Source organism: Kryptolebias marmoratus, linkage group LG16 (genome assembly GCF_001649575.2).
Source record: "Kryptolebias marmoratus isolate JLee-2015 linkage group LG16, ASM164957v2, whole genome shotgun sequence".
Classification (NCBI taxonomy): domain Eukaryota; kingdom Metazoa; phylum Chordata; class Actinopteri; order Cyprinodontiformes; family Rivulidae; genus Kryptolebias; species Kryptolebias marmoratus.
This window is the reverse complement of record NC_051445.1, coordinates 23,427,321-23,443,851: the sequence shown is the minus strand read 5'-3', so window position 1 is coordinate 23,443,851 and position 16,531 is coordinate 23,427,321. Positions and strand designations below refer to the sequence as shown.

The 16,531-nt window shown below is 43.3% G+C and overlaps 1 protein-coding gene across 1 annotated transcript in view; it reads right to left on the bottom strand.

Annotated features, from left to right (window-relative positions):
- Positions 1-16,531, bottom strand: part of LOC119617811 (clathrin coat assembly protein AP180-like) — a 33,890-nt gene that overhangs the window by 8,445 nt on the left and 8,914 nt on the right. Inside the window, exons 2-4 of the mRNA XM_037980457.1 lie at positions 5,868-6,010; positions 2,363-2,438; positions 170-272 (exon numbers count right to left, since the gene is read on the bottom strand). Coding sequence (XP_037836385.1) covers positions 170-272; positions 2,363-2,438; positions 5,868-6,010 — 322 coding nt within the window. The remainder of the gene's footprint in view (positions 1-169; positions 273-2,362; positions 2,439-5,867; positions 6,011-16,531) is intronic.

Here is a 16,531-nt window from a genome sequence, read left to right as displayed (position 1 = left end):
CATCAAAGTTAAACGAAATAAACATTTGAAATATATGAGTTTGTATGTAATGTATGAATATAATATACAAGTTTCACTTTTTAAATGGAATTACTGAAATCAATCTACTTTTTCATGATATTCTAATTTTATGACCAGCACCTGTATGATGAGAAATTCAGATCCGTACCCTTTCTTGACTCGGTTAAAGTCGAAGGACATCTGTCTGTAGGCGAAGGCCTTCTCGTTGAGATAGCGGCTGTAGCGTCTGATAAACGTGGACATGTCATAGCCTGAAGAGGAAACAAACATCAGTGATCTGTACACAACACCGCATCACCTTCACGCACGCTGAGGACAGGCGTAGGTTGTGTTCACACTGCAGGCAGAAGTGGCCCGTATGTGACCCACATCTGATCTGTCATGGCCGTCTAAACATCACAGATCGGACCCACGCCGCTGTGTGGTCCTAAAATCAGATACATATCTGATGTCTTTTTTTTTTTAAAGCAACCTCAGTCTGAAGGACCATGACGCATTTCATCCAACTTTTACGTCATTAAAGTAGCTGTGTGCGGATCGATCCACGTATTGACATTATAAGTATGTGTCGGACGGTACTGATGCTGGCGTGATAACTGTTGAAATGACACTGGAGTTTGTTTCTACTTTCATAGCGTTGCTCCCGTTCCAGAAGTGCAATTATACACGGGAAGCAGCAAGCTCAAAAGTAAACACTGGATGAAACAAACGGCAGATAATAGTTTATTTGACTCTGACTGCACAATGGCACGTGTAGCATCCATATTCATTTCTGTGAACACGGTAAGCTGCACGTGGCGTCCCCTCTTTGGGCCACTTCAGGACCGTTCACACCGGAGTCTGATGGTGGTCATATTTAAATGGTAATGGGAACGACCACGCAAAAAAACAACAAAAAAACCCATCTGTATCTCAGAAAGTACCTTCAGTGTGAACGTGGCCTTGGAGTACTGTTTAAAAGTTTTACAAAGTACAAAAAAAAAAAGCCAACACTTTATCTTTTTCTTGTTGCTTGTATAATATTCTGCATTAGTGGAAAGGTTGGATTTAAGCAGGTTATCACTTGAAACACAGCTGATTCATTTGGGGAAGGGTGGCCAACCCTGGTCCTCGAGGGCCACTATCCTGCATGTTTTACTTGTTTCTCTGCTCCAACACACCTGATTTGAATCAATGGGTGATTAACAGGCTTCTGCAGAACATGAAGAGGTCATTTAACCACTGAATCAGGTGTGTTGGAGCAGGGAAACAAGTAAAACATGCAGGATAGTGGCCCTCGAGGACCAGGGATTGCAAAAAGAAGCTTTACAACTCTAGGTTAATGCTGCACACTATTTACCTCAGAGGTCCAAGCTCAGTTCTGGGAATAATGTCGTACCAGGTCAGAAAACCAGTAGCCAGGCTAACTCAAAAGTTCCTTCAGCTGCACTTTCTTCCATTTGATTTGTCTGATTTCCAAGACCAAATGAAACCCACCAAAAATATCTCCTACTAGTTGTGTTCAGTTAAGCTAACGGCACAGCAGGACTCTTTTATTCGTAGGATACATGAGAAGCTAGGCTAGGTTAGCTTATGATGGCTAACCTTAGGTGGGAAAATGAGGAAAACGATCAGCACGGCACTACTTAAAGTGCAAAGCAAATATAACACGCTGGCCAATAAGCTATCAAACTGTTCTGCCTGCTTCTTTGCTAGTAAAAGACCCCTAACTATGAAAATAACTCCCCTGCTTTGTTACATAACAATAACAAGATGTGATAAACTACATTCAGCACAGGATGGTGGTTTTACTTTTACACTGTCTCTGTTGTTTGTTAAAGTTTGTTGAGACCAGCAGCCACTTTCCTCGGCTTAAAGACTAGTGAAGTCACAAGGAATACTAGCCTCTTTTGACCAAATGTAAAACGGACATTTTACCTTTAATGACAGATTTTATTGTTATTGTCTGATTGTTTTCCATCCGCGAGCCTCTGTGCACGCAGCTGAATTAAAGGGTAGCACCATTAAAGGTCTTACAAATGGACATTTCGGCTCACTGAAGCCTGCTGGTGCTCGAGCGGGAAAAGATATTGGTGACAAGGAGCTGCGAAGCCAGTGTTTATCACCATGGGTGATGTGGTGGTTGCCACGGAGACGAGGTCATCTGAAGGGAGCTGCTGCTGCTGGAGGCAGACGGGCTGCTTTTTTCTTCTTCTTTTTTTTTTTTTTATTTTATGATTAGAACCTTAACATCCCCCACCCCTGACCCCACCCGACCCCAGCCTCGGCGTAAGTGCAAAGTGTTGGGCCTGTTTAAGGTCATGACGGCTGGCCCGCAGGTGGGAAAGTAAACAGCACGCACCGTGGGAGCCCGTTTTGTCCAGGAAGTTGCTGAGGTTAAACAGGGTGTTCCTAGATGCCAGGAACTGGAGGAATCTCTGCAGGAAAAAAAAAAAGAAAGACAAACAGACAAGCGTTACCAATTCATGCCATGAAGGAATGCAGGACGAGAGAATCTGATCACTTCAAAGATTAATGCTGCCACCTTAACGAGAGGATGAACGTAAGTGCTTTCACTCCCCTGACTTTAAGACAGCCTCTGCTGTTGTTTGCTGAAGATATGTTGCAGAGATTACAGAACAAAAAAAAAACAAAAACAAATGAGCGGATCTTTTTATTTGGATACACTGAGCTGAGCTGTGATGTGTGTGTGTGTGTGTGTGTGTGTGTGTGTGTGTGTGTGTGTGTGTGTGCATACAGTTAGTCCTCTCCCAGGCTCCTGCTGCAGCCGATACAAAGCTTAGTGCTGACTAAATGTCCTCAGGTTTCTGTCAGCGCACACCAGGAGGAGAATGCCCCCTTTTTTCAGCATCATCAGAGGATAAAGGTTGCAGAGTGAGTCCCTGTCCTCCACCTTCTACTCTCCCTCCATGGATTATTGCTCTCTTGTCACTTCTCTCTATCTTTCGTATCGGCTGCAGTTTAGAGTCATCATGTCAGCCTTCCTTGCTCGTTCAGAGGCCTCTCTGAACACAGCTCAGAACCCGAAAGGGTTAAATATAAAACTAATATATGTTCATGTTTTTCTTTAAGGTAAACACTTCCAGAAACACTCGAGCGGTCCATGTTTTTAGAGTTTTTGTGTGAAACTCCTGAAGTGGTGGAAGTGCTGAAGTCATAAGAAGTAAAGAAGTCGGCTCGAGGTCACCTGGTTGCAAGACGTTTGTTTTCTCACACGCCTTTCATCGTCCTCGAGACGCTCGGCTCAGAACTCTCAGGAAGCTCCTCCCTCCTCCTACAACGTTAAAACGGGTTTCTTCTCACTGGTTTCTCAACTCTCCTGACCCTGTACAGAATTTTGCTTCCCCGTACCGTGACCAGATGTGTTTATTAAACCGACTGAGACAGCACACGTTGTTTGATATTTGCAAATATGACAGTGGACAATATGAGCGAAAGGAAGGGAGCGTGGCTCAACGCTGCCCAGCCCAGGCACACTTCCATCCACAGCCACTAAGAGCCGCCTGTGTCTCTGCGGTCTTTTTAAGTTTATAGGTTTCTAAGTTTTGCTGGAACAGTTGTAAAGACAGCTGTATTTTCTAACAGCCTCCAGCTGCTTCTCAGTGGAGCAGTAGGAGCTAAATGACTCCAATAAAGCTCACCAGCTTTTCCTCATAAACACGCCCACAACAACTTGTGACCAATCGCAACACTTGGCACAAACCCCTGTTAGAGAAAGTTCCGCAAGGCCCTTGTGTGGAGAAGGGGTGAATAAAGCTGCTGTGAGAACAAAATGACGCAATTTTCATCACGTGACCGAGAGAGACTTCATGACTTCTCATGGAGTCGGACCCTCCCTGGTTGGCGATGTATAAGGAAGCGGGGCCAGCTGTGGTAGCCCGCTGTAGGAGGTTACTGTCTCAGTGTTTATCAGGGAAAAAGCAGAAGAAGGATGTGTTGTTAACAAGAGGACCAGTTTGAACACACATTTCACAAGCTTTCCAATGATGTCCCACAGTCTTCAAGGAGTTTCCCATCACCTCCGCAGCCAGCAGAGAAAAAACGGTCAGTTTCAAAGGAAACTAATGGGTGTAGAACTATAAGGCTTATTTCTGAAGACAGAAAACTTCAATACAAAGGTTTTTTCACTAATCTCATTTACAGCAAAAATCAATATTTTCACTTTTCCTGCACGCCAGCCTGTGAGCATTATGACTCATTTTGCAGCGCGGGTCACATTTTATATTTACACCGCAAGTGGCTCCATCACTTCCCCGCCATTAAAGTTCTGGGAGTTGAGAATCTCCTGATAACCATATCAATACACTGTCACTAATACATATATTAATAGACTTTCTTTTAATTTTTGTTAGCTTCAAAACACTTTTCCTTTCCCCTTTAAAGGATTATGTGAGAAAGGAGTGAAAGGAAGACCATTAGAGCCCTATTATGTCTCGTTTAGCTGTTATAAGATGGAAGAAAGTTCTTTTTTTAACTCTTCAATATCCAGCTTTACTCGCAGTTGGGTTTTAAATGTTTCTCTTGTGTTTGTTACTCATTTGGCTGCCTCTAACTCCTCAGTGTGCATCACTGTTGTTTAAAATGTACAACCAACGCTTTTCTGTCGTCCAGTGACAACCAGGCGGCGTTGTGCTCGTCAGACGTTCTTCTGATTAAAGAAACGACATATTGTGGATTAAAACTGGAACGCTGTGCGACGTCAAACCAAACCAGCTGTAAAGGGATAATTCAGATGTTTTGAAGTGGGGTTCTGTGGGGCAGTAATTTTAAGTTTCTATCTTACCTGTTGTAGATGGCTCTTTGAACGACTGAGTGCTACACATTGAGTGAGTGCTACACATTGTGCAACATCTTCGCCCAAAGCTTTGTGACTCTTTGTTTGTCTGCTAGCAAAATAACTCACAAATGACTGGACAGACTTTAATGAAACTTTCGGAAAGTTATCGCTGGATGAACATCTTCAACTGATTAACCATCCGAGTCAGACAAATTCAAGGCGGCTGCTGCAGCTAAATGACCGTAGCCAACACAAAAACGTGGCTGTAAGTCGGTCACTTTTAGAGCGACCGAGCTGAGGTTTGATGCGGTAGTAGCTGAGAGTCATCCCCGACACATACTCTGAGCGCTAACAGATCGCATGTAACGTCTCTTTCGGGGCTTGACCAAAACGGCTTCAGCTTCCAACACAACACAACCTTGGTTTGAAATTCTGGTCTGAAAGGTGGCGCGCGATAGGCATTCATTCCAAGGAATATTAGGCCTTTAAATTACATAGAGTTCATGGGGTTATCTGCAACAGCAGCAGCAGGATGTAGCAATCTAGGATCAATTCCAGCAGGACTATTTTAATGTTTCAGCTCCTCCAATAGAAGGTGCCTCAAAGATCTCACGTCAGACCACCCTGGCCATTGTTTCAGGACCATCCCAGCTGATTCTGACATCAGCAGCACAGGAGCACCCGTCGAGGCGGTGCGGATCACACCCACATTCCATCAGACCCAGCTTACGTCTGACTTTTGTCCCATTCAGACGTTTGCTGAAGACGCGAGCGCTGGGGTCAGGTAATGAACTCAGATTACCTGCAGGTCCACAAATCCAAAGACCAAACAGACGTCTGAAAGTCTGATAGATCCAGACAACATGTGTCAAACTGAAGGCCCACGGGCCAGATCCAGCCCTTGATAACATTTCATCTGGCCCCCCAAAAAAAACGTGCTCGGTGACGAACCCAAGTGTCCCACGCGGACTTAAAAATGTCCACTCACGTTTTCACGCCGCTGTTGTTTTCACCTGAGGCTACGGATGGTTTGTGGTGAGAGATGGGATGACGGAGTTCACAGCCTCACCTCATTGCCGTGCACCATGAGGTGGTGCGTGGTGATCAGAGCTTTGAAAACCACCACCCAGCTGGCGTTGCCCACCCTCTCCATCAGCGTGTCGGCCATCTGGGGGACGTTCACATTGGTGTCCTGGGTGGCCTGGATCAGGTCTGAGGAGGGAAAGCACAAGAACAAATGAACGGCAGACGATAATGTATTTGCCCTTGTCTTTGTGTGTGTGTGAACATGTGCATTTGTTTGTCTGTTAGCAAAATATCTAATGAACCACTGAACAGATTTTGAGGAAACTCTCGGAAACTATTCACTGTATATACAGCTACAAGTGATTAACTGTTGGAGACAATCTAATTGAAGGTGGCCGCCACAGCTAAGCAACCTTAGCAGACACATAAATGGTTATAACTCAGTCACTTTTACAGATATTGAGCTGAAGTTTAGTGTGGTAGTAGCTGAGAGTTAATGACTGCCCACTGATCACCGCAAGATCTTTGCTTGAAATCTTGCCATTATCTGTTGGAGTCAATTTGGTTCATCTGTTAGCAAAATATCTCAGGAACCAGTGGGTGGAGTATTGGGAAACTATCAAACGGTAATCACTGTATGTTTTTTACATCTACAGCTGAATGTTTGGAGGCAAATGAATCCAAGATGGCCAACACAGCCAAGTGAGCCTATAAAACACAAAAATGGCTATAAATCAGTCATTTTTACAGATATTGAGCAAAAATTTGGTGTGGTAGTTGCTGAGAGTCATTTACAACAAATAATCTGACTGCGAACACATTGCACAACACCTTGCGACATTGAGTGACATCCAGCTAAATGTTGTTTTCAAGGTTTGATAAAAATGGCTTCAACTCTGTCACTTCTCAATGTAAGATGATCTTAGTCTAATACTATGCAGGCGGCCAGGCGAAGGCACCCTTTCCAGCAATGTTAGGCCTTCAATTATCTATATTAAATTGGATTTTTACAGTCAAACAGCTAATCAGTCTGTAGCAGACCTATTTCTGCGACTGAGATGAGGCTGTTAGCGTCTCAGGAAGCTGCAGTTTGAAGTGTATTCAGATGAGTGCCTCTCATTACGCTGAGGCCGCTCGGTGTGAGTCACGCCGGCTGCTGCTGCTTTGTTTGCTTCCTGCAGTCGGGCATTCAAAGCAGCACAGGCAGCCAGAAAGAGAGTGGAATATTCCACAGCAGAGACGCTCACAGAGAGGAAGCACAAATAATGGCACGACTGCGATAACGATCAGACCCTCGGCGCTGTGAGCGACGGCAACAATTACGCCGAAAGTGCTGAAAGAACATGTCAGTTCTGCAAAATACTTAACTACCGGTCAGAAATATCAGAACAGTTTGTGGACTGTCCTGTGACCATTGTGCCTCTGTTTTGTTGTAATACGAGTAACAGCGTTAGATTAACCTTTCTGTTGGGTTAAGTCCATGTTTTTAGGAGGACATAACATGCGTTACAGCATCTCATGAAGCTATGCAGACAATATAATAAGAACAACGTAGGCTCAAACACATCAAAACACAACCTGTAAATCAGAGCGTTTCATTTAAAAGATGGATCAAAAAGAGATCAAATTAAAGGCCTGGCATACCTTGTAGAAATGCATATCACCCGCCGCCCCTCATGTTAAAGCTTCACACTAAGGCTGCATTCACACTGCAGGTCTTAATGCTCAATTCCGATTTTTTGCTCAAATCCGATTTTTTTTTTTTGTGTGTGTGGTTGTTCTCATTACATTTTAAATGGGACCTCTATCAGTCTCCAGTGTAAACAGTCTCCAGTTCCCGAAATGACCCGCATGCTCAGAAGAAGATATGATGTCACACAATGCACGCTGTGTTTACAGAAGTAAATATGGATGCTGCGAGTGTTAGCGTGTGTGTATTGATGCTGAAGTTGCTGTCCAATCGGGCCCAAAAGTACATCCAAATGGTAAAAGATAAAAAAAAGACGGAGAAGAAAAAAAAAGACCATTTTTGGAGCTGTGGCTGCTACCTCTGTGCAGAGTCAGAGCCAAGAGTGGTGGGAGTTTGACGTGATCATCCTTTGATACAACGTGAGTCAGATGAAATGTGACATGAACGTTCATACTGTGGTCCCTTTGAAAAACATCAGCTATGTATCCAATTCAATACCACATATGGGAAAGTTCTGGGTTGGATATGAAAGAATCGGATTTGTCGTGTTACACTGCCATGAAAAACTTCAATATATGTCACATAGTAGCAAAATAAATCTGAATTGGTTCACATTTGCCTGCAGTGTGAACGTAGCCTTCGATCATTTTATGTTGTGACATGACAGATTAGTAGCTGTTTGGGTAAAACCTTGAAAAGAACAGTCTCATACGATATTGTAAGAAGGCATACTGTGTTGGGGATGACCGTCAGCCACTACCACGTCAAATCTTAGCTCAATGTCTGTAAAAGTGACTGAGGCGTAGCCATTTTTTGTGTGCAGAAGCCAGTTAGATGTGGCGGCTATCTAGAACAGGGTTGACTCTAAAAGGTATGTAGTAATCCAATGATTACTTTCTAAGAGTTTTGTTAAAAATTGTCTCGCAGTTCTTAGATATTTGGCTATGAGACAATTGCACACAAACATACAGAGGCAATTGTGCGACTGTTTGACTTTTTATGGGCAGCGGACGGCAATCAAAGGCTGTCATTGTGTGAGGAGCTGGTAAAAAAACAGGAATAAACAAAGAAAAAAAGCATTCAGGGTCACTTTGCCTTTGACAAGTCGGCTGCTTCCTCTGTCCTGCTTTCATTGTGCAGTAATGACAGCTGTGCATTTCCTCTTCAATCATAAGACAGCAGGCGCAGACACACACACACGCAGTGCGTGAAGGATAATCCCTACGGGGCTGATGAGTCAGCAGCCTGCATCATCCCACGTTTCTGTCCGTTTTCCTCACTCTCTGCCTGTTTGTCTCTCTCTGTCTGTTTCTCTCTGTGTTCCCTCTTGTGAACAGCAGTGTTTTTATAGACCTGAAAGGTAAAACACAAAGTTTTTATTTTAGGGCTCCCCAGATGAAAGACAGCGGTCCAGATCTGGATCCAGATGAAGTCTAATCTAGATCGCTTGTTAAACTGCAACAGAATACGGACAAGGACAAATATGTTGGTCCCCCCTTTTTACTTTTTATTATGACTTTTTCCTTTCTTCAGAAAAAAGGGTACAAATTCATCTGCATCTGTATTTTGTTTCACCTGCCCATGTTTTCTCATATTTAGTCATTTGAAAATGACTGGCCCTCCCTCTGCTTCCATCAAGCAGGCGAATAAATAAACATGAGTAGGACTAAAACTGTGGATGACAACCTTCGAACGTGGCTCAACCCACAAAAAGTTGGAAAAAAAATACCTCCCTGGGTGTGAAGGCGGTCATGATGCTGCTGTGCTCTTAGTGCTCACCAGTCAGGGTTTTCTTATTATGTTCTCAATCCATACCAATCCAGAGATGACTCTGAACTCCCCACATTCTACCCCGCACAATGGCTTCTTAATACCCATCTGAAGACCACCCCCTAGACCCTTCACAGATCAGCTGGGAGCTTTTTCTTTTACGACGTTGCACGATCGTCATCCAGTGGGAAAGGCTGCCCCGCTGCACCTCCAGCAGCAACAATGTACGCAACGACGAAGCGATTTCAATTCACTTTGTGGTCACAGGACTCGAGGACTTGAGCAAATCAACGCCATTTAAGTACAGGACGGGTAAAAGCAGAAGGCACAACTAACAGTAAGTGTAGCCAGGTGCTGGTAGAGCACTAAGAGTCAACCCTCCCTCCCACCCCGCCAGCTGTAGGGCTCCTTCAGAAGTGCTCAGGAACATGTGTGGAATCCAAACTGCTATTAGGCTGCACGCCGTCACTGCGGCGAGGCTGTGGGACCTTGGTTCTGATTTCACGCTTTGGCAGGCGTCCAGTTTCAGCGAGCTAGTCGATTTCAAAATGCTCTCTGGTGCTGCAGCATTCAGCTACACGGGGAGCCGCTCAGCTGTTGGGCACGAGGTTTACAGCCTCTACGCTCCTCGTCACATCTATTATATAACCTTACATCCACGCGCTCTTGTAAACACGCACACATGACGGCACATATTTCCCAGCTGGGGTTTTATGTTTCTGTTTTGCTTTTACAACCACTGCACCTGAAGAGTAACGAAGCACAGAGGAGCGACGCTTTTATGAGTGAGGGAAGATGACTCTGGCTCTGAGCTCACATGTCGCTCTGCCGCGTGTCAGATATCTGCCAGCAGGACCCCCGCCACGCCCAGCGGCCCGCAGAGCGACTCCGGTTTCAACGAGCAGCCCGGAAAGCATTGATAACCGTAAGAGAGCTCAAAGCCAAGGAGTCCAACTGAAGGCGTACGCTGCAAACACAAACCCATAAACCCTCTCCTCTCCCTCAGAGATTATCTTATACCGCTGTACAGTCATCACTGGGGACATGCCAAGGTGGTTTCCTAGGCAACAGGCTCTCGTGTTTGCAAGATGCTTTGAAATCATTTGAACAGTAGCGAACTGAGAGAGGTCATGTAGCCAAAGCCGGATGTCCGTGAGTCATGGCGGAGCGAGTCGACTCTGAATCCCTTCTCATGACGTTTTGTTTGCCTGTGTTTGAACGGAAGACTATCACACACACACACTGGCCGAGCAACGGAGTGTGTGTGAGAGCACAGGCTGAATGACTGAGCTACACATGAATGGACCGCCGGTGTTTATTTTTAGCTCCTCTCAGCCCCCCAAGCAATGTACAGGGGGAGGGAAAAGTACCCAGAATGCACTCGGTCCGAGTGTAGCAGGAGCACCAGTGTGGCGTGGAAGCAAAGCAAAGATCAAAGTGGCATCTTATGCTGCTGCTGAATACTGACATCAGTGCTGGGTTGGTTTTATTCAGAGGCCTCCGTCAGAAGGAAGGGGTGACTGTTTCCTGTTTCAGCTTGTGTGTAACAAAAATCCATCACTCCCTCAGCTTTCTATTATTCATGATGGGCTTTTCAGAGTCAATATGGTGCAAAAGGAAACAAATCCAATCGTACCTCTGCTGAGGTCAGCCAATCTCATCAACCCCAACTGAGTTCAAACGGTTTGTTAATGGGTCCCCCACCCCGACTTTCATTTGATGTTTGATTCATTTTACCATTCAAAAAAATCAACACTTTTCCATTCTCCAGTTTCTCGGACAATCATGGAGCCAAGAACAAAACATTTGCTGTGCATGTACAGTCCCAAATGTGGCCCAGACAAAAAGACAGGAGAAAAAAAACAGGAAGTGGCAGAGCTGAACATGTTGAGGTTCTCCTTGGGAGTGACAAGGATGGACAGGATTGGGAATGAGGTCATCAGAGGTACAGCACAGGTTGAAGGACTGGGAGATAAAGTTACAGAGGCCAGACTGAGATGGTTTGGACATGTGCAGAGGAGGGACAGTGGGTATATTGGTAGAAGGATGTTAGAGATGAAGCTGCCAGGAAAAAGACAAAGAGGAGATATATGGATGTAGTTAGAGAGGACATGGAGGTAGTTGGAGTGAGGACAGAGGACACAGAGGACAGATTTAGATGGAGGAGGATGACTCGCTGTGGCAACACCTGAAAAGGGAACAGCAGAAAGAAAAAGAAGTACAGTCCCAAATGGACTCAAAAGAAGGATGTCTGGGAACGACGTGGCTCTTCAAACAAGTACGTATACGATCCTTATCACATTCTTCAACATCCTTGAGTACAACCTGTAAAAACTAAAAGTGTACGCTCACTTGTGACGGGTCTGTGCAAAAAATGATCTGTTTTTAAAAAGTGCTTTTCTAACATCAACTAAACCTATAACCCACTCCGTCTTTTATATTTATAATTAGTGTGTAAAGCACACCACTTCTGAGAAATTCAGATTTGTACCCTTTAGACAGTGGAAGAGAGAATAAAGTATGAAAACAGAGAAACTGTTCAGAATGTTTCCCCTTTTTTTCATTTGTTCACAGACCTGGAAAATACTAAAAGTACATCCCATGCATTTCCAGACTGTCGAAACCCTGGGAGAAATTTAAAAAGAAATGAGTGAGGGGGTTTTACGCAGTTTCTCTGTGTGATAAATTAATACATTCTTCTTTTGTAGAATGTATTAATAAGGAATGAGGTGAAAGATTGGCGTTGATGGGGCCAAAAGAGCTAAATTCAGAGACCAACTAAAGGTTTCTTTGGATTATTTTTGATTCTGTGATGTTAGTCGATGTAACCAAAGCTGCAGAGGGAGAAAATCCCTCCCTTTTCTTCCCAGAAAGTTCAACGAACCACAAGACTGATGTGTTTCTGCCTCAGATCAGTCAGAAACGACTAAATCTTATATTGTTAACTTTGTCTGTTAACGCTGACTGATTGAAATGAGTTTCTAGTCTATATTCACTTGTGCTTATTTTGCACAATGGTGACATTCTCCCCATTCTTGTAGCACAGGTCCGTGGGGGATCCACATTTTTGTCACTTCTGATCCGAACCTGATACCTGAATTTGAATATCTGCAGACACCAATACTATTCTGATACCAAAACTCTGCTTGCTTTCATATTATTATTATCATTATTGTTGATTTTATATGAGACTGTAATAAACTCCTCTCTACAAGCAAGTATGATACGTACGAATGTATGCAGGTATGTCCCAAAAGGCAACTTGAGGTAAGTATAAGGTCAGAAAAACAGGAAATCCTGTTAGTAGGATAAATCCCATCCTGAAAACAAATGTGCAACTGTAAGGGTTTCAAATTGACTGTTGGTATTTATTAAATCTGAGACGGATAACCTCTCTAGCACTGCCCCTCTCCAGATAAAACACAAAGGGTTGCTTCATTTGATCAGCACAAATTAAATATACTGACTCTTGTAGCAGAAACAAATCAAGGTTTTCAAATGTCAAATGTCAATATCAAAGAAAAGTGCAACAAGTGTAAACATTCCCCTTATCAATAAAACAATGTGAATCCAGCAGAGGTCAGAGGTCAGAGGGACTTGAAACACTTGTATTTAATGAATTTTGGTTTTATCAGTTTGTCAATTTCAATCACTTCCTGGCTATTTTCTCACAATTTTGGGCCACCAACTAGCCTCCAGCAGTCGCAGCCCAGTGAGATATCACCTTTAGGTGTCACATAGGCAAAACCAAACTATTTACAAACCGAACATTCAGGTTTCCTGAAATAACGGTGCAGCAAGGTCACAAGTTCAATGGGGGGCAAGAGTCTAATGGAGTTGTCATACACGAAAACAGGAGCTTGTGATCTAAGCAAAGTTAAACCCATGAGCCAATCGGCTTCCAGGAAGCATCCACTGACAAAGAGTGGCTCCATGACCCAGATGGTGAAATAACTTCATCTAAATGGAAGATCCCATCAACCTGGCCATGATTTATTTAGATCCACAGCTATAAAATGCTCCTCTGATAACACAATGTGAGAAAATGACCTGCAGCCGTAAATATATTCTTTGACTTGATAAAAAAAATAGTTTTCCAACAGAAGAATTCAACAACTCAGTCAATCAAACTCTTACCGCAAACAAGTTGCAAAAAAAAATTAATGTAATTAATGGCTTTTTTCAGAGCAAGTAAGAGAGAAAAAACATTAAATCGTCTCATTTGTGCATTTAAAATAAATATCCAAGTAACTCCAAAAAAAAAAGTGAACGAGCTGTCAAATCTGACCGATTACTGGCAACATGACCTCTGCAAGAAAACAGACCTGAAATAATGTGAAAAATTCAATAACGAAAGAAGAGGGTAGAATAGAATAGAATAGAATAGAATAGAATAGAACAGAACAGAACAGAACAGAATAGAATAGAATAGAATAGAATAGAATAGAATAGAATAGAATAGAATAGAATAGTAAAGAAATCAAACCCATTGTTGTCCCTTAATGGGGAAATTCAGGTGTACCTGCAGCAAAAAGACAGGCAAATCAGAGAACAGATTCACGCAAAGGTAAAAAAAATATAAAAACAGAAAACCAAAAACTACAGTAAGGGAAAACATGTGCCTGTGTATTTCGCATGAAAAAGAAGACAGCACACTATTTACAAGAGCTGGACAAACTGTGCAAGTGACAGCAGAGATGTAAACACTTATTGAGTTTGATGGGAGCGGTGATGGTTATAGAGTCTAACAGCTGCTGGGAGGGAGGACCTGCGATGACGCTCCTTTGTGCACCTCGGATGCAGCCGTCTGTCACTGAAGGAGCTCTGCAGCTCTGCAGCTCTGCAACAGCTTCATGTACTGGGTGGGAGACATTGTCCAACAGTGTTGTCCTTTTTGCCAGAGTTCTTCTGTCTCCAACCACCTGCAATGGGTTGAGGGGGGCATCCTAGGACAGGGCTGGCCTTCCTGATGAGCTTATCTAACAGCTTCCTCTCAGATGTAGATAAGCTGCTGCTTCCAGCAGACTACACCACAGAAGATGGCTGAGGCCACCGCAGAGTCAATAAAAGGTCTTCAGGAGCCTCTGTCTCCTCAGCAAGTGGAGTCTGCTCTGACCCAGTGTAGTGACTCCGGTCTAGTTAATTGGTCAGATGAACACTCTGAACTATTCCAATGTCAGTTCCCTGAATGTTTACCGATGTCAGTGTGACAGCCGGCTCCTAACGACCAACATGAGCTGTTCTCAGGCGGCTTTGGTCTAAAGCCTGAGCCCCGTCTGAGACGTGAAGAGAGTAAGAGGTAAACGTTCAGGCGGGCCGAGAAGAGACGTCAGGCCATCAAGGCAGGAAGCTGAAAGCGGCGTGAAATTCGAAAGAGGTTCTGACAAATGAGCAGGAGCAGTTTGTAAAACAAGATTCGAGAAAAGAAAAAAAGCCAAAGGGTGACTTCTTCCTAACAACTAAACAGAACGACACCGTGCGTTCAGAGAAGTAACAAAGCAGTCAGAGACCGTGGATGGTTCCATAAAAGAGATTCAGTGGTGAATCATACACCTGCATTAAAGACGTTAGTTTGGTGCAGCATGAGTCTAATCTAAAGATATGAAGCTGCAGGTCGGGTAAAGATCAGGAATAAAAGCCTTTTTTGGGTCCAGAAACACAACTCTGTGAGGTCAGAGTTTGTATACGGTCAGAGCACTGAAGGTCGTTATCTTTTATAAATGTACTGATTCGTGTGTAAACTAAGGGTTATACTGTTTGTCACTAATTAGGTCCAGCTTCAAATAATGTAAGGTATCATACAAGCATGAAAGATGTGCATAAAAACATTACAGGTGGGGGTTTATTTTGGTTCCTAATTGATTCTGTTTCCCTGTTTAAAATTGCCTTTTAATACAATTGTTTTCTAGTTTTTATAAAGTAAGTCCAACTCTTACAGGAAATTGTTTTAAATCATGTCTGTCGTTTCATTCTTCTAAAATAAATCAAAAGGTGTGTCATCATTCTAGAGGGTTGATTTCATTAGTTTTTCTTATTTATTTATTTTTTACTAGGGCTTGGAACTCTACCGGTGCTAAAAGTTTCGGAGGGAGTTTCATATTAAGATGAGAATCAAACAGACCTTTGGGAATGAATCCTCACTCATCATTTAGCCCCCGCACAGCGTTTAAATGAATGTGTTTCTCCATGAGAACTGCCAGCTGGGCTCACTAATAAATCTTCTTATAATAACTTTCATAGCACCTTTCTGTGCTGTTGTACCTCCAACTGTAGGTCTCACCAAAATGTACACCGGGGTTTGAAAAGGTTTTTTGACAACGACCAGTCTAATCAACCAATATTTCAGTGTCCATTCTATGTTGTACATCTGGTTGGGCGCGAGAAAAGGTGGTAAGGAACAAATAACGGTGTTAAATCTACATGTACATTAGGTTAATTGGAGATGCTAAATTGCCACATTCTTGTTAATGTGAGTTGTTAATATATTGATAATTCTCATTAGAAACAAAATATGAGCTCAACTCCAAGTCATTATACAGCTCTCAATAAAGCATCGGATGGTTCTGTTTGTCTGCTGATTACTGCTTTAACATCTGCATTACTTCAGTGCAGGGAGTCGACAACAATGATGAAAAATGCTATTAGATCGGACAAGTGTGAGCGCTCATCAGAAACGTTTCAACAGTGAGGTCTCCTTTTTCTCTGCCTCTTCAACTCGGCTACTCTGTTTAAGGTGGAATCTGAGCTGCAAACGTTGGAGACTAGTTGGGGATTCAAGATCACAACAAAAAAAACAACTAATCTTTCATCAGTCTTACTGACTTCTGAGTTTTTGCGACCAGCAAGCCATATGGCTGCACTTTGCACGACCTAATTTTGAAAATAATGGTTTGTTTTTGTGTGCTCAGCTCAGTTTTTGTTGCCTGCACCTTAATCGTCTCTGTTCGCTTTGTGCGCACCTTGGCAGCTGCCCCTACGGTTATGGTTTAACTTCTGAAAGGCAGATTTAGACCAGTTTTTAAAAAGATTATTATTTGTTATCAGTGTGGCTTTTACACCTGGACATTCTGAGCTGTCTCTGTCAGTGGAGATGTCCCACATAAATGTTAAAATCCAGCTACTGAGACTAAGTGGACGCCCGCAACAACTCTGTGACTGTAAGACTTGGAGGGAAAATTTGTCGCACAACTTTTTTAGAGCATGCTAAAAAGTCAGTGGATTTCACCAACATGTTGCCAGCAGCCGCA